General features: G+C 29.7%; 1 protein-coding gene across 3 annotated transcripts in view; it reads left to right on the top strand.

The window, feature by feature from the left end:
- Positions 1-18,621, top strand: part of LOC126735060 (piezo-type mechanosensitive ion channel component-like) — a 73,779-nt gene that overhangs the window by 16,276 nt on the left and 38,882 nt on the right. For 2 of the 3 annotated variants that reach the window (XM_050438951.1, XM_050438950.1), the window contains exons 11-17: positions 3,818-4,002; positions 4,056-4,201; positions 4,252-4,442; positions 12,584-12,885; positions 12,942-13,247; positions 13,606-13,807; positions 13,961-14,225. In XM_050438951.1, coding sequence (XP_050294908.1) covers positions 3,818-4,002; positions 4,056-4,201; positions 4,252-4,442; positions 12,584-12,885; positions 12,942-13,247; positions 13,606-13,807; positions 13,961-14,225 — 1,597 coding nt within the window. The remainder of the gene's footprint in view (positions 1-3,817; positions 4,003-4,055; positions 4,202-4,251; positions 4,443-12,583; positions 12,886-12,941; positions 13,248-13,605; positions 13,808-13,960; positions 14,226-18,621) is intronic. The other variant, XM_050438952.1, reaches the window with a different exon arrangement.

Raw genomic sequence — 18,621 nt, 5'->3', positions numbered from 1 at the left:
ATTGATGTGCTTTTGCTGCCACGTCAGTCTCAATCTTTGTTCCAAAGAGAATTTCATTCTGTATTGCTTCAGTTTTACCCGGCAGAAGGGTCTTCAGATTTTTCCATAGCTCCCTTGGATTTTTTCGATTTTCATCTATGGTTGCAGCAAAATAATTGTCTTTCTCATTCCTAATTTAACTCACGATAGCATTTCGTCTTGATTTATACTCTGCCCATATGTCTTCACTTTTATGTTAAATGGCTCTTTTATACAGACTATCCCTCTCACGCATTAGATTTTTAATTTCCGAGTTAATCCACTTCTTGTCTTGATATTATTGTTCTGTGACAGCTGGGATCATAAGACACATTTCGTTGAGGCTTGATGTAATAGAGAAGATGAAGGTTGTGCTTGTAAATTAACATCTGAAATGCTGGTGTTCCAAGGTGTACTAATAATATCATGTTGCAATTGATCTGAGTTATAATGTTTAGTAGATCTTTTCAAAGTAGTTATATTCGGAGTCACTATATTTTGATGATCAACATTAATCGAGATAATGGAATGGTTACTGATTTTCGGTGTTAAATGAACTTCAAGAGGTAAATTTTTATCGTTAGTTACTACATAATCAATAAGCGTCTGGCTCGTAGGTACTATTCTTGTAGGCGATTTTACAATTTGCGTAAGTCCACTGAAAATATTACATCCTTTATTTTGTCAGCATAAAATTAGTTTTTAAGTAAATCCAGATTAAAATCTCCCAAATTAATAATAGTGCCATTAAAATCGCTTACCTCGTCTAGGTAGTTTTCAAAAACTCAATAAAGGCAGCGTCCTTAAAAAAATCATAATCATAAAGATGACAAAAAAGTGAAGAAGGAAAAATATGCTGACAGAAAGATAACTGTTTTATAAAAGATAAAAATATATAAATTTCTGTTATTTATAGAACCACTTAAAAAATAATAACACGTATACATTTTTTACTAAAGAAAAAATAGTAAAAGAAAAATAGAGCAAATAATGTCAAAAGACAACATTCTTATTTTATAAAAAAATTAATTTAGATTCTTGTGCAGATAAACAAATGTAAAAATGTATTAATAAAAATCAAGAACAAAAAACATACTAAGACGCACGAAAAAGAAGAAAAATTTAAAAAGAATTCGAATTTATAGAGAATATATAAAACACAAAAATAAAAGGCTTCATTGACAATTGAAGACATGACAATCAACAACAATTGACATATTACTAATTTTTCATATGTAAGACTAATTTAATAATTTATGACTAACTAAATTATTTTTTTTATTAAAAAAGTACAATTTAAGAAAATAGCAGGTTGGCAGCGAAGAAAAATTTATCCGTTAAAGTCAACACAAAATAATAATGAAATAGTAAAAATCCGGAGGGAGAGAACTTATTGAAAAAACCATATTATTAACAAAAAGAAGAAAATTAAAAGAGATTTAACAGACAGGGTTATAAAAGAGAAAAATATAAATCTAAGAGGTCAGAACAAGACTTAAGACAAAAACTGGAACTTAAAGATTAATAGGGACAGAAAGAGATAAATTACAAGAATCAAGAATCCTAAAAAAGAGTTAAAACATATTATAAATAACAGAGAAAAAAATAAGAAAGTGACAGGAGCAATAGTAGTATTTAATGTAATGCAGTTGGAGCTTTTTTTTAATAGAAGGAAAAGAAGTATTACAAGGACAAGACAGACATAATTAAAAAAAAAGAGTATTGAAAAATAAATTAAATAGATTAAGTAAACGAGAGAGATTTAGTTAGATAAAAAGCATACTTTTTTAATAAAAACTAAAAATTATCACAACGTTAAAAAATTAATTTCAAGAGATTTAGATAGAAAAAAACTTATATAAAGTTAAAAGAATTAAACTTACAATTGAGGCAGGTTTTATTCTATAAAAACTATAAACAAAAAATTAAATAATACAAAGTTCAGTAATCAAAAAATTTAGGCAGATTAAGATAATTGTTTGTCATATAAAGTAAAAATGTAATTTAATTAAATATATGAAAAGAACAAAAACAAAGCAAGAAATAAAAAATAAGTAGGAAATATCGTTATATTATAAAAAGAAAAATTACATTTTAATCTACTAAGGAGAGAACTTCTTCAAAAATAGTAATAAGAATTTTTTTAACTAAAGAAAAAAAAATTAAAATTAAAAGAAAAATAAGCCAAAAATTTGAAAAAGGAATTTTTGCATTTTATAATAGAATAAGTTTAAATTGTTGTATATATGAGCAAAATCAATAATGTATTAGTAAAAGTTACGAAGAACAAAACACATTCAGACACAAAATTATAACAAATTTGAATTTACAAAAAATATGGGATTAAAATTTATATGGTTTATGAACAGGAGCGAAAAAAAAAATAAAATCACAAAAACAAAGAAAAAAAAGAAAATTTTGCCTAACATAAATTATTTAATTTTAACATTAAAAAAAGTACCACTAAAAAAAATGCCAGATTTGACAAGCGAAAAAAATTTCAAAAAAAAAGCAATCAAATTTATTAGAGAAAAAGCAAAAGTACAAAATAGAGAGAATCTTGGAAAAAAATTTAAAAAAATCACATTACAAGAATAAATAAGAAAATATAAGGAAAGAAAAAAAAATAAAAAAAATAAATTTAGAGATATTAAAGGACAGAACATGCTTTTGTTTTAAATATAATTTAATGAAGCTTAAAATTTTGTAAAATTACCTAAATTTATCTAGAAAGAGTAAGAAAAAAGTAAAGAACCAAAAATAAGCAAACAAAAAGCTATTTTTTTCAAAAAAGAAAAACTAAATGAACCTATATTGATTCTAGACCTATACGAATATATTTTTACTAAAGAAGAAGAAGTAAAGAAAATGGACCAAAAAAATTACAAAGACAGTTTTCCTATTTTATTTATATTCTTGTGTAGATAAGCAAAATGAAAAATGTAATAATAAAAATGAAGAAGATAAATACAGACAAAATGAAAAAATTTTATAAAAACGTTAAAAAGAAATTTAAATTTATAAAAAATATAGAAAAAATAAAAAGCTTCACTAAAAATAGCAAATAAAAAATAAAATTACAAAAACAAGGGAAAGAATGGCATGTTGGCATTGAAAAAAATCTGCCAAAGTCAAAACAAAATTAAATTTAGGGTAAAATGAAAATTCTTCAGTCCCTCTCCACTTATTTAAATAAGTGGAGAGGGACTTATTTAAATAAGTGGAGGCTTAACCTACGACTCCACTGCAAGTATAGACTATTTCTTCACTAAAATTAAATTTATTGAAGAAAAAGAAAAAATGGGAAAGAGAAAACTCATTGAAAAAAATCACATTATAAAAATAAAAATCAAAGGAGAGAAAACAAAAAAGAAATGCGAAAAAGCAAAATTTCAAAGTTATTAGAGGAAGAAACAAAACTCAATATAGAAATCCTTTAAAAGACCTTTAATTTATATACTACTTTATACTTATGATCAATTGTTTTAAATTTAGACATTTTGTTAAATTTGCCTAAATGTATATAGCCTCTGGACTATGTACGAGAAAATTAAATATTTAAATGACTTACTATGAACACATAATCATCTATTTATAATTTATTACTGGTAGCCTATCCAGTACTACTTTTAAGATTTTTTGCCTCTTTCCTATTTATGTTACCTCCTTCTTTCCACTTAATCAATAAATACAATCAAGAAGTTACTATTAACTACTATAATCATTCAGCCCATCTCTTTAAATCCTAATAATAGTCTGGAATTTTCTTAATATTTGAGTTAAAACTTTACGTTTACAGCAAATTCTTATCGCGAGCGAAAACATAAGCTGGAAAAGTTTCAATCGATCGCCCTAAAACTTCTGGCATATTTTTGGTTATATGTTGTAATAATATTAATGATTTGGATGAACTTTTGGACGGCAACCAGCTTGTTTAGGATTGTTTTCGTTGGATTAGCCATTATCGTAGTCATGGTGTTCCAAGTAAGTTTTTAATACACTTTGTAACCTAAACTTCATTTTGTAAACAATTTTAGATATTTCCTTATACATTTTTCAAGAAGTTCCTGAGAGGTTACTGGTGGGTGGTGATCTTATACTCAACCTTTAACTTACTTGTCCTTTACGCTTATCAAATAAAAGTTATAAGAAATTTTATGCATATATATGTAAATCAAGGACTGTAAGTAATAATGCCAAAACGTAATTTTTGTTTTAAAAGCTAATTTTTAGTTTTAAACAGTATGGCTTTGAGGTATCTACCCGCAAAAAGGAGTTAGGACTGGCACTTGCGAACCCTTTGTTTTTTCAATTGGCGGTGGTGATTCAGCAACATTATTTGCAAGATACTTTTAATGTACTCACTTCTCCTAGAGATCCTGCAGATGTTAGATTTGAGGAGGAGCTGTTTAGACAGCAAGAAGGTGAATTAAAATAAATTGTTTTGAACATACTTCTAATTATTTGTCGAGAATATAAGAAAAGATCTTTTTTCTTATCAAATGTTTAACGGTTTGAATATTTCTGTGACCTAAAACTAAGCAACAAAAAAATCGTTTACTTAAGAACAAAATGATCTCAATTGCGATTTTTTGTTATAAGATCCTTTTTTTTCAGTTATTGCTTAAGCTTGATAAAAATTTAATTATTATAAGATTCGATAAAAAAATATATTTTCTCTACTGATTGAAAAACAATAAAATATTTTCAAAAGAATGTTTTCTTCGAAACTTTTTTCAAAAAGTTTCATCAGTGATTTCAAGTATTCATCTTATTAGCAAAAAATATTATTGCCTTAAAAATTATGAAGTATTTATTGGAATCGTCATTTTTTAAACAAAAATGAACTTTAAGCGCGTAATTATTTTTCTTAAAATATTTATCACAACAGTGATTTTAATCGAGCTGAATTATTGACTTTGCTTTCTATATAGAGAAATATTTATTCCAGCAGGATTCGTTGAATTGAAATTATAAAATGTCTTAAAATATTAATTGAACTGTAGATTTATAACTCAGCATTAATTTTAATAGTAACTGTTTTAAAATCAGTAATTTTGTCATTTTATATTGATTAAATAATACATATTGTAATCTAATTCGGAAACATACTCCTTTCCGAAACACACTTAATTGCTTCAGGAATATTCTTTTATGTCAGGTACACACTTTTTAGTGATAATATCTAAACCTGACTTGTGTTGGTTATCATTTATTAGTTTTTAAAATAAACAACAAAACTGATGAACATATCACGAATCCCTTTTAAGTAATGAAATGATTTGGAAATGCTTAGAATTTTCTACACTGTTTTTTCCGATGGTGATCATTTATTTCAAGAAAATACTGATAATCACAGCAAGCAAGTATATAAATTCTAGAAAATTTAAGCTACCAGGATTTTTAAATAAAATTAGCTAAATAACCTCAATTGAAGCTCAAATAAGACCTAAAAGATCAATCAACTTCAGGTTCAAAGATAGGTTGAAAGCTGATTCTGCTGACCACATGAAATAAACCTTCTTAATCCTTGTAGAGCGTTAAATATACACAATACCTTCGTTTATTCGTTTCAAACAAATAACTCTATTTTATTTTCAATATTTATTAAGCTTCAAAGACTGTTTGAGATATTGAACTGAACTTTGGTACAACATGTTAACATATAAAAACATACTTGGATGTTCATTAATTTTTTTTCAGCAAGCAGTAGCGTAGCTATGACACAGTTTCAATACAATTTTACCAAAAAAAAACAACGCCATTGACTTGAAAAAAAAACTAAAAAATATTAATTAACTATAGACATAGCAAAACTAATTATATTACAATAACAACAAAAATATTGTAACAAACCAAGTAAACAAAAAGCAATAACAACTAAATACAATCCTATTACATAATTTACAAAAAATATCTGAAATTACCACTTCTTGCCCCTACTTACTTCTACTCATTTTCTCATAGAATTACGAACTCTTTTAGAAATTCCATGTGTGTTTTGTATAATTTCACAGCCGTCAATAATTATGTTTTTGAGTTCTTCTCATGTCATAATTGCTGTAAGATAAAGCACGTTTCACGGTGTTCCCACAAATAAAAATCTAGACTGTTTAGGTCAGGTGATCTAGGTGGCCAAAATTGTGGCCTAACCAATGATTTTAGTAGGTTCTATTAAAATGCTCACAAGCCAATATGCTAGTGGGCTGGAGTACCAACATCAATAAGCCAAAGCTGTAGCTTTAAGTAAAGACGAACATTTTCAAGAAGCAAAGGCAAATAATTTTTACAAATTAATCAAACCAGATGTATTCAAAGCAATTTTATTTTAAAAGCTTAGCAGAGCGCTTTCGGCGTATGAGCCATCATCTGTGCTAACTGAAATGAGTTTGGTGTTATATGCGTAAAAAACATAATAATAATAATAATAATAATAAGCTTTATTTCCAACAGGTTACATATACCCAGTTACAGGAGAATCAATTAAATATATAAATGTACAAGTACGAAAGCATGAACTGTATTAGATTCATGCAACTAAACTATAAAAGAATTGCTATATAATAAAAAAAAATAGTGAGTTTGAGAAAATAAATAATAAAAAATCAACACTAAATTAGGATAAGAATCAAAAATTAATTTAAATCAAAAGAGCAGAAAAAAATTAGTAAAAATAAAAGTATTCAAACTAAAAACTAAATAACCTAGCCTACCCCACCGACCATTTGCAGGTGACTCAAAATAAGTGCCAAATTGTCATGGTGAATGTCACACAAGAATTAGCAATAGTGTTAAAGTTTTGACACATAAAGTGAATAGGACTCTGGTACAAAATGTTGGACCTGGCTATGTCCAAGTTAAAAGCTGGACACTGTCTAGATCCTGGGCGTGGTATATGAAAGCAAACCCTTTGCAAAAGGGATGGGCAGTCAATTTTATAGTTAAGAAAATTAAACAAGAATTTCACCGAATGCATTTCTCTCCTCTTCGCAAGTGACCGTTCAGTATATCTAGAGAGCAGCAGGTTATGGTCAAAACCCCTTGGAGGATAGACTCCATCATCCTTAAATGCCAAACATTTAAGGAATCGCCGTTGGACTGATTCTAATAGGTGAATGTGCTGGTTGTAAATGGGAGACCAAATGAGGGAGCTGTAGTCCAACCTGGATCTAACAAATACATAGTAGAGAGTTTTGGCAGTGGCAGTGTTCCAAAAAGAGTTTGCAATTTCTAATAATAAAGCCCAGCATACGAGTAGCTCTAGAAACAGTATCTTCGATGTGAGGGATAAAAGAAAATTTTTGGTCAAAGGTGACTCCAAGATCCTTAAAACAGGTAGACCTTGCCAGAGACTCTCCATTAACTGAGTAATTAAAGACAACTGGACTTTTGATTCGAAAGTAGCTGGCCACATTACACTTGGAAACATTAAGGTTAAGCCGGTTCAAAGTGCACCAATGGTGTACAGTATTGATGTTCTCTTGCAGTTGACCACAATCTGCTATAGAGTCAATCCTATGGAAAAGCTTTAGGTCATCAGCATATGCTAACCGAGAGCAATTAAGGGTGGAGATCAAGTCATTAGCGAAGACTTTAAAGAGAAGGGGGCCCAAGTTAGAGCCCTGAGGAACTCCAGAGGTGGGTGAAAAACAAGCAGATCTAAAGCCTTCGACCACTACAAACTGAGAGCGGTCACCTAAATAGGAGTTAAGAAGCTTTATCAAGCGATCGGAGAATCCAAACTGGCGTTCAAGCTTATTTAATAGGATGAAGTGGTCAATCTGGTCAAAAGCCTTTTGAAAGTCTGTGTAGATAACATCGATTTGACCTCTATCATTAAGTGCTTCGCACACAAACTGAAAGAAGAATGCTAGGTTTGTAGTATATGAGCCGCCAGAAACAAAGCCATGTTGATCGTTGGCCAGCATGGACTTAACCCTGGGAAAAATTAATTTATAAAGAGCCAACTCGAATAACTTTGAGAAATTGCACAGAATGGATATAGGGCGGTAATTCTTTATTGTTTCAGCATCGCCCTTTTTAAAGATAGGGTAAACTTTGGCTTGCTTTCAGATATTGGGAAAAATACCTATGTTAAGGATCAGATTAAAAATTTGGAGCTGAGCGTCTGTAAGTGCAACAGAGCAGTTCTTAGCTAAAAAACTAGGAATTAGCTTTGTTCTTGCTTTTAAGAATTTTGCTTTTAAGACACTTGCTCGCCATTATAATGTCGGTAGCCGCGAGCGCGACGACGTCTATGCAAGTTAAGGGAGGTTCAGAGACGACAGGATGATCGCTGGGAAGTGAGTTCGTGTATACACTCCTGAAATAATCTCCAAAAGCAGACACAATGCTGTCAGGCGTATTGTATGATTGGTTAGAAAGCTTCATTGAGGCGGGGATTTGAGACTGATTACGTTTGCTTCGAATAAAAGACCAAAATTCACTCGGATCGGAGGTTATTTTGTTCTCAATACTATGGATGTACATTTTGTAGGCTTGTGCAGTTAAAGCTTTAATTGTCTTGCGCAGAGATCTAAATATCTCTAGATGATGATTAGACTTGGAAATCTTAAAATCACGAAATGGTCTTTCCTTTTTATATATATTACGAATTATGTCCCCCGAAAACCAGGAAGGGAAACGTCTTTTACGTTTTACCTTGAAGGATACCGCCCAAGCGAAAGTGTTGTTCAGTATATCATAAAAAACATCACATGCAGAGTTGACGTCCTGCTGCATCATGACAGGCGACCAATCAGTATCTAGCAGCAGCTGATACAAAAGCGGAAAGTTAGCCTTTCTAAAATTAAATTCCTTTATTTCAGCTTTATTTAGTTTATTATTTTATTATTACTTTATATACTTTATTATAGTTAAAGGTAAACGAATGGAATGTACTCACTTATCAGTTAAGCCCAGAAGTTTACTATAGTGGGAACATATTTGATATTATTAAAATTATACATAAATTTAGACACACTTAAGACTATACAGAACACTAAACCGGACGAACAGTATTTAAAAAGGGGAGAACGTTGGTCTCCTTTGTGTTTTGTTTACATTTTATTGTGGTTTCTTAGATGGCGGGAAATACTATGTCAAATTATGGCTAACCTAATTTAACATAGTATTTCCCGTCCTGTTTAGTGTTCTGAATAGTCTTAAGTGTGTCTAAATTTATGTATAATTTTAATAATATCAAATGTTTTTCCACTACGGTAAACTTCTGGGCTTAACAGACAAGTGAGTACATTCCATTTGTTCACCTTTAACTATAATGCTTTTTACGCATATAACACCAAACTTATTTCATATAGCACTAATGATTGCTCATACGCCGAAAGCGCTCTGCTAAGCTTTTAAAATAAAATTGCTCTAATACATCTGGTTTGAATAATTTGTATTGTCCTTCGAGCAACACAGCCACTTCCCTCTTCTAAATTATTAAGCAAATTACATATGATGATTTCATTTCAGAACAAACCATCTTTAATAACTTCTTCAAAAAAAAAAAAAAAAAGGACAAGTTCTGTCAATCACCCCCTCACTTCCAGCTAACCTCACTTTGATATATGAAATAAGATCCCTCGACGTATGGTAAATGCCTTTCCTGGCATAACGAAGTTATCCAGATAAATTAAGTATGATTCCCAAGCCATTCCACGTAACACAGTTTCCATAAGCCTTTTAAAGATGACTGGATTATTACAGGATCTAAAGGACATGACTATAAAGTCCTGTTCTAGTTGAGAATGCCGTTTTTATTATATTCTAGATGCATTTTTACATGCCAGTATCCACTCTTCAGATCTAGTGTCCAGGGTATCGTAAATTCTTGGTAGGGCAAAACTCTCTTTCTTTTTAATATTATTAGTTTTCGATAGGTACCACAAAATCTAGTAGATCCATCGCTTTTCTCTACTAATACAACTGGAAATATCCAAGAACTCTAAAATAAATCTATAAATCTTTTTGTCCTAATTTCTTAAAGCATTGAGGAAACTTCTATTTATTTAGTGATCATCGGAATTCTCCGAGGTACTTGTTTTATCGGAGCATTGTCTTCAGTATTGATTCGATGCTGCACCAAATTAGTACTACTCAGGTCATTCTTGTACAAGGAGGTAAATAAGATGTCACAATTTAATACCTTGTCCATGGTTAAATTGGCAACGGATTCTTTAAAACATTTATGGGAAGAGGTCTCTTTGAATGGAAAATTTTATGAGCAGTCTTTATGACTGCCACTACTTAAGAGCAAATGCCAATGTTCTCTCCTTGTGCCAGGTGTTGATTATATTTAAAAGTTTAGTAGAGAAAGGTTTTTCTTCACAAATAAAATCCCAATCCCGATGTCAGGAGTAATACATTTCGGCAAGTTACGATTACTTACAATTTCTTGCGACAAATGATTTAAAAATTACAGATTAAAATTGTAAAATTATAAAAAACTTTATATTCTTAACCCACGGCTCTGCTCGCCTTTATTTTCACCCGAAATTCATTTTCACTTAACACAAATATAATAAATAATTCATTCACACTAAAACAAATGAATTTAGGAATTAAGAAGATAAGATAAGTGGAAACGCACAGGCAATATAATACACGCCAAAAAATAACAGTATTTATTTATCGTCGAAAAACTTTTCAAAGAAAATTACACCATAAATACAAATACGATATGACAACAGCGTCATTGCAAAACGAAATCTTTTTTGCTAACAATTTCTTTTCATTGTATTAATTATTGCACAATAAGTATGCTAAGGTAAGTAAGCTTTTATTGCCAAACAAACTACCCTTAATACCTTAAAAAAAATATTTTTAATCCTTTTAGAGTCCTTAATATACACAATGCCTTCGTTTCAAACAAACAACTCTGAACAACTTCTCTCAAAAAAAAAACAAAAAAAAAAACATGTCAATATGGATCTACAGGGGGACGTTTATTTAATTGATCAAGATTATTTAATTGATAAGTGTGACACATTATTGTAAGCACCATTAAAATGCCTATTCAACAGTGCCAAAAATTAAATTGGTTGCGAATGTTGAGTAACCAGGAAGAAGAAAACTAATACCTGTACTGGCACCTAAAATATTAGGTTATTTACTAGGTTCTACTTCAAAAGTCAAGCCGCATTAGTGTAACACTCTAAAGCAAACAAAACTGAAATCCTCATATCACAAAGAAAGTACAGAAAGTGCAGGCGTAAAAATGTAAAGACCTGGGGCTTTCCTCTATATAGATCTGCACAGTTTTCGTGAGACATATTATAATGTAAGGTGCTATTTTTTGCGGCTAAAAACTAGATCAGGGCCTCTTTAAAGAATAGCACATGCCTCAATAATTATGTTAATCACACTAGTTAAAGCTTTGGAAGTTATCCTGTGATGCTGAGCATTTATGTCAATGAAGGAGATTCATTTCAACAGAGAAAAGCGAATAATTATGAATAACATGATCACAATGATTCGCTTCTATTGTGCTAAAATTATTATAAGCATAAGGATAGTACTTTTTCTTTGTCAATCTTTGTATTTAAACTACTTTACGTATTTAAAATAAAGGGTACAACATATCAGTTAAACGGCAGATATTTCTAATATCTGCTTGTATCTAGATGGTAAAAGTAAGTACCCGATCTCTATATGGGCAGGAATTTATAATAACAAAATCATCGAGTAATTTTTTTTTAAAGGTAATTTAATTGGACTAATTCATTTAGACCTCCTCGAAAATACAACATATTCTTGAATCGTCCAATCTTTGAAAAACCAAGTGGATACATATGGTGTTGGGATACTAAAATAAATTGTATAATTGGATAAAATAATTTGGATTTCTCCTATTTGGAGCTCCTCTGCACTACGCTTTGACAGTTGGAGAGTGGCTTAATAAACAGTTTCCAGAAATCTGGATTAGCAGGCGTAGTGCAATTAAATGGCCCGCACGATCGCCAGAGTTAACAACACTAGATCATTTTCTCTGGGGGTATTTAAACAGAAAAGCCTATAAAACCCTACCTAAAAATATTAATAATTTAAAGAATCGAATTACTCGCGAATGTAGAAATATTAGTAGACAAATACTTGCCAGTATTCATGAGGAATTTCAAAACAGACTTTAATATTGTCTCGCGAATAACAGAGTTTTAGCACTTACTAAAATTAGTTCTGTTGAACTAATTAACTTGTTTATTTTTTTAAAACCTTCTACACCCTAAGTACCCATTCCTACACCGTCGGGTGGTAGATTATATGCCAATTGTTGTGGCAAAAATTATTTTTTCTATACCACATTGAAACATCATAATATTTATAAACAATTTCAGTAAAGATTTCAAATGTTTACTACTAGGGGTCCAATATCCAATATACAAATAATTATTTTTAAAATAAAATACTCAACTGCGCAGTGATTTAAATGGTGAAATATTTATCTCAATAGTGATTTTTATTAAACGAGTCACGTGTATAAAAAATTTTAATATACACAAAAATTATAAGGAATTAGTTAATGGATTACGATTTTTTAAATATTTTTTTATTTTTTCAGATACCTGGTTTAAAAAAGTAAGAATTGCCTTGACAGCAATAAAAAACACCATATTTGGCGTCATGGAACTTCACATGCGTAAAATTTGTTTACTAATTGGATGGTACATGTGCATATTCGAACTGTCAGCCCTATTTGTCCCGGTCGTTTTGCTTTTTACCATTTCCTGTATATTTACCAGTAAATTCAGGGATTTTTCGATTTATTTTGTCTCGTGTTTCCTGCAAGTTCTTATAATCATGCGCCTGCTTTATATGGTTTTGGATACACAACACGACAAATATAATTTTGTTGGTTACTATGTATGTTAGAATATTTTATGTTTATTATTATTTTTCTAATTTTTTGTTTATTTTAGACACGCAATGGTAAGACGTACAATAAAACTTTAAACACCATGGACTGGATAGGATTTCATAAATCCGGATTAGGTCCTAGATATTCGGACTTTCATCAAATATCGTTGAATTTTTATTTTATTGCTGCGGTCACTTTAATGCGGGTTTGCACTATTAGAATGAGTAACTATAGAGTATCCAGGGAAATCCCAGATAAGGTTAAACTGGTTCTCTTTCCTGAAGTGACTTATGAGAATTATCATACGAGTGTTATTGACTTAATAAAGTTTTGGGTGAATTATTTCTTCTATAAATTTGGGTGTGAGGTAAGTGAAAATGTTTATTGTTTTACTAATTTTTTAAAGACATATTTGATGTGAGTTTACTAAAAACATATTTTCTTGTTTTAGTTATAAAATACTAATCGCGGCAGTGATTTTAAGGTTATAAAGTTATTATATATAAAATTGTATCTAATTTAATAAACTTCATTCAAACTCAAACGCTATTTAAAAAATAGTATCGCAATGTCAGTCATTTTGATTAAAGATTTTCTTGCTCACATACATGCAACTTTCGCAGTTCTTCTGAAGTTTTAATTTCAAATTATATTTTGTATAATATGTTTTCACATATTCTAGTCTTATAATTTTCTTATAATTTTCAATTGAATTGTTATTACAGATTTGCGCTATTGCTTGCATAATAGTAATATGGGAACGCATGGATTTTATAGCTTTATGTTTCTCAGTAATGACACTAATAATTTATGCCCTACCTAGACGCAAATTGAAACGTATATGGATTTTCCTTGTTGTAATAGCAGCTTTTAATGTACCCATTCAATATTTGGCAACACTCGGATTTTGGCCAACATTCTGGGACAGTAAGTTAATTAATATTCTTACACCAAAAATTTTTTTTTAATTTTGCACCCATTGGGTCAACTTTTGCATTACTACCTGACTTTTTCCTGCTTATTTAGCATATTTTCATAAAATCCTAAAATTGATTGTATACCTTAACATATTTTTATTAGGATCGATGACTCAGTTTTGGAGCGAAACGAACTTAAAATTAAGAATCCAGCAATTTTGCCACATAAGTAACATGGCCCATCCGCCGGTTAAACATAAACTTACGTTAGACTTTTGGCTTTATTTGTTATGTTCAAGACAGCGGCACGCTTTTAAAATGGAAACTCTGGGAAGGTATGAAGCAGCTGGAGAAAATGAAGATGTGTCTGAATATATTGACGATATAAACCATAAGAATCCTGTTCCGGATTATGTAACGTATACAAGGTAATCGATAGAAGGCAACATAGCCATTTAAGTTATGCATATTTATTACAAAAATAAAAGTGAAATACTGTTTCCTAAATATTTATTTTAATTATGCGTGAATTAACAGAATAAGGAAATTTATCGATTACAGTTATTGTATCATGTAAAAAAAAAGAGAAAATAATTTACAAAGGAGAAGGCTAATATTTCCACCTTAGTGATAATAATGTAAAATAGAAACTTTTTCCTTAATTATTGTTTAAATTTGATTTTTGTTGAATCATTTATTAAAGGCAATTGTTTATTATTTTACCATAAGAGTCTAAAAAAATGCAATATATGCATTTATCGTTAATAAAAAACATATAAAAAAGTTAAAACATTTACAAAAAGAACATTATTTATGTAACTTACTTATGTCTTAATATTTCTGTATATCATGCATCAATTTGTAAACAAAATAAATATACTGAGGGTTCGCAAAATCAGTGTACATTGCTTACAACTTTTTTCTTGACTTACAGATTGATTATAATTGTAACAACAAAACTACAACCATTTAATCATGAACATATCCACTTTTCAAAATTCTAAAATGGTGCCTATATCAAAATACGTTATTATTTATATGGTTATTCTTTATCCCAAATTTGATTCAGAATTACAAGGGTATTTAGACGCTACTTAAAAAAAAACATATTAATTTTAAAATTTTGGCACTCTCTAGCGATCAAACTAAGCAACTTTAAAATAGGCAAGTTTATCTGAATTGTCTGATTTTTAGAACAAGGAATTTGTACCTAAGCAATATACAGTTATATCGCAAATATCCTGTTTAATTTAGTTAATAAGTTATACAGGGAAAGGTCTCGTATCTCTCTTAGTTATATATTTATTTATTAAAAAAATATTTATTTAATGTGCACTAAATGTTCGCAAAAATCATGCAGAAATTAATAAAAATAACGTTGCAAAATGCTCGATTAAATTATTTATTCATGTCCAATTGTATTACAAAAAAAAAGATATTTTAAAATTTCTTCTTGTGTTCATTTAAATTGTGAATTTAATAATTTACTAAAAAAGGCCAGTTTATAGAATTTCGTCTAATTGGCCTTGGTTAAATGTTTATAATCACTAAAAAAACATGTGTCTTAAATATATGACATTCCTAGAAAAAGGAATCAGATATCCATTTATACTTTATCATTTTCCGAAAAACAAAAATATTTTAGGCCAACCTAATGTTAATTTAAATTATGTCACAATTTAAAGAAAAGAGCAATAAGCAAATTATGTCTTTATTTTATTTATTTATTCTATAATTATTGTTTATTTTTGTTTTGGAAAAAGAATATCTATTTTGAATATTTAATCATAATTTCTTAAATAATTTACAAAGAGACGCAATATCCATTTAAATTATGCAACTGCTTTCAGAAAAAGCATATCTTCTTATTCATAGATCTTAAAGTATGTTTAAATGATACATTAATTAATAAATTATTTAACCGCGCTTTAGTCATTCTATAATTCACCAAAAAAGACAACATTTTCATTTATATTAAATTTTAATTTATTTATTTATTTCATGTACAACAATATTTAAATATCGCATAAATGCATATTTATACCTATATTTTCGGAAAAAAGTACAAGATAATAATGGATATTTTAAATCGCCCTACGGTTGGAACCTTTGGTGTGACACTCAAATTACAAGACAGTTTTAATACTAACCACCATTTTTACTCTCGAAGCAGAGTAAAAATAAAGAGTTTTGGTTAGTGGTAAAACTGTCTCGTAATTTGCATAATTTCAAGTTGTTTTTAGGAAAAATGCATAATTCCTTATCTCCATTTAATGTCCTAATGACTATTTAAATTATACAGAATTTAAAACAAGCAGGCTATACAGGGTGATTTTCAACCTATGCGCATAAACTTGGGAAATGGTAGATGAAGATCAATAATGAGTAATAATGAGAAAAAAATGTAGTAAAACATTTTTGGTTTCCGAAATAAAGTTAAACAAATGTCAACAGAACGTGTATCAGACGAACTTATTTTGTTTATTAATAACTGATAGTAAACAAGTCATAGTGTTTGGAATCTTTAGCAGTACTTAGTTTGTTGGTGGTTGTGATCGTTTTCGATCGTTATTTTCACACGAACAAAATAAAAGCGTCAAATAATGGCGCATATTCTTACAAACGAAGAACTTGTCGACATGGTTTTGATTTACGGAGAAACGCATCAGAATGCAGTGGCAGCAGCTGACCTATATACCCAAAGATTTCCTTGAAGATATTACCCGAGACGTGGGGCTTTTTTACGTGTTATTCAGCGGGGTAGAGAAACTGGCAATTTGCGGCCGCGGCCTGGACAAGATGGAGGAACTATTAGACCTAGGCACATTCTAAATCTGGAGGAGGATATTTTAGAAGTTATCGAAGAACAACCTGGAATTAGCACTAGGACAATTGCAGCGCGATTTGAAATATCGCAATCTACAAGTTGGCAAATTTTAAGGCACGAGTTGCTGTACCCGTATCATGTGCAGAGGGTACAAGCCCTACTTCCAAGAGATTTGCCGCTTCGAGTACATTTTTGTGAGTGGTTGTTACATCACCAGCAGTTAAGCCCAAACTTTACCATGAACATTTTAGTTACGGATGAGGCAAATTTTACGCGCAATGGAATTTTCAACTTTCATAACACTCATTACTGGGCTTTGGAAAATTCGCATATTACACAGAGAACATACTTTCAGCAACGTTTTTCTGTAAATGTATGGGCTGGAATTCTGAACGGGATGCTCATTGGACCTTTTATTCTGGAAAATCGTTTGACTGGTGCTCGGTATTTAGAATTTTTGCGCAACAATTTACCAGTGCTCTTTGAAAATGTGAATCTCAACGTTAGGCAGAACATGTGGTTTCTTCATGATGGTGCTCCACCACATTTTTCACGACCAGTGCGACAACATTTAGATCGTGTGTTTCTCGGACGATGGATAGGCCGTGATGGTCCAGTTGGTTGGCCCCCTCGCTCGCCTGACCTTAATCCATTAGACTTTAATTTGTGGGATCATATGAAAACAATGGTGTATGTATACGAAGTTGATACTGAGCAAGAGCTACGACATCGCATAAGTGCTGCCAGTGACGCAATTCACCTACAGCCTGGTTTGGCCCGTGCATGTACGTCTTCATGGATTCGACGAGCTCAAGCCTGTATCGAAAATAATGGAAACAACTTCGAACAGTTGCTTTAAATTAGTTTAAATTAAACACGTTAAAAAATACACGTTTTTTATTTAAAAAAATATGGATATCTCCAAAACTAAAAATTATTTAATACATTTTTTTTGATTATTACTCATTATTACTCATCAGCTATCATTTCCCAAGTTTATGCGCATAGGTTGAAAATCACCCTGTATATACATGTTGAATTAATTTCCATAGTTTTTTTATGATATGTATTTATTTCCTGAAGAAAAATTCCTTAATATATGAATGTCCATAATGCATACATTATAACAAAAGGTAAAAGATATCGGAGTTACCTAAATTATACACTAAATAAAAAAAGTTAATTTTTCAGTATATGAAGTTATGCCTTAATTTTTAACCACAGATCCATTTAAGTTATGCATTAATATAAATAAAATACTTTGAAAAATTAAAGTTAATTTAATATTACCTAAGGGCAATTTATCTTTTATAGTTATAGCATCATGTACAAAAATTAGGTGAAACAAAAAATTTATAATTTCAGCAATAGTTACAGAAAAATAGGTATAATTCATTTTACTAAAAAATGTCTATATAATCTTTATTAAATAGCCGCACAAAATATGCATATCTAATAAAAATAAGGCAAAATGCCCAAATAAATTATGCGTTAATTTCCAAAAAAAAATATAAAAAATTACATCAATATGTTCATCTAAATAATAATTTAAATAAAACATACCGTTTTGATTTATATTTATATTACGCATTGATGCTTTAAATTAACCAATTATTTACAGACAAGTTTATTGATTCATGGTGAATTTTCACCATTTTATATTTTTGTTAATATTTAAAAAAGATGCCATGGTCATTAAAGTCGTGTTTATATGTCTAAAAGAGAAATCAGATGTCGATGTATGTCTGGGTTTTATTTCTTAGAAAAAAAACTTTCTTACTTATTTTATTATATAAAAAAACCAACACATTAACAACATTAGAAAAATATATATATTTCGAATATTTGAATATAATATCGAAATGATAAAGTAAAGTTTAAGTTATGCATTCGATTTCAGGAAACAAGAATGATTTTTTAATACCTTTATATTATCTAAATATCTGTTTAAATTAAAAGAACAAAGAAAAATTTATTGTTTACATTTGTTCATAAAT

This window comes from Anthonomus grandis, chromosome 4 (genome assembly GCF_022605725.1).
Source record: "Anthonomus grandis grandis chromosome 4, icAntGran1.3, whole genome shotgun sequence".
Taxonomy (NCBI): domain Eukaryota; kingdom Metazoa; phylum Arthropoda; class Insecta; order Coleoptera; family Curculionidae; genus Anthonomus; species Anthonomus grandis.
This window is presented reverse-complemented; position numbering and strand designations above follow the sequence as displayed.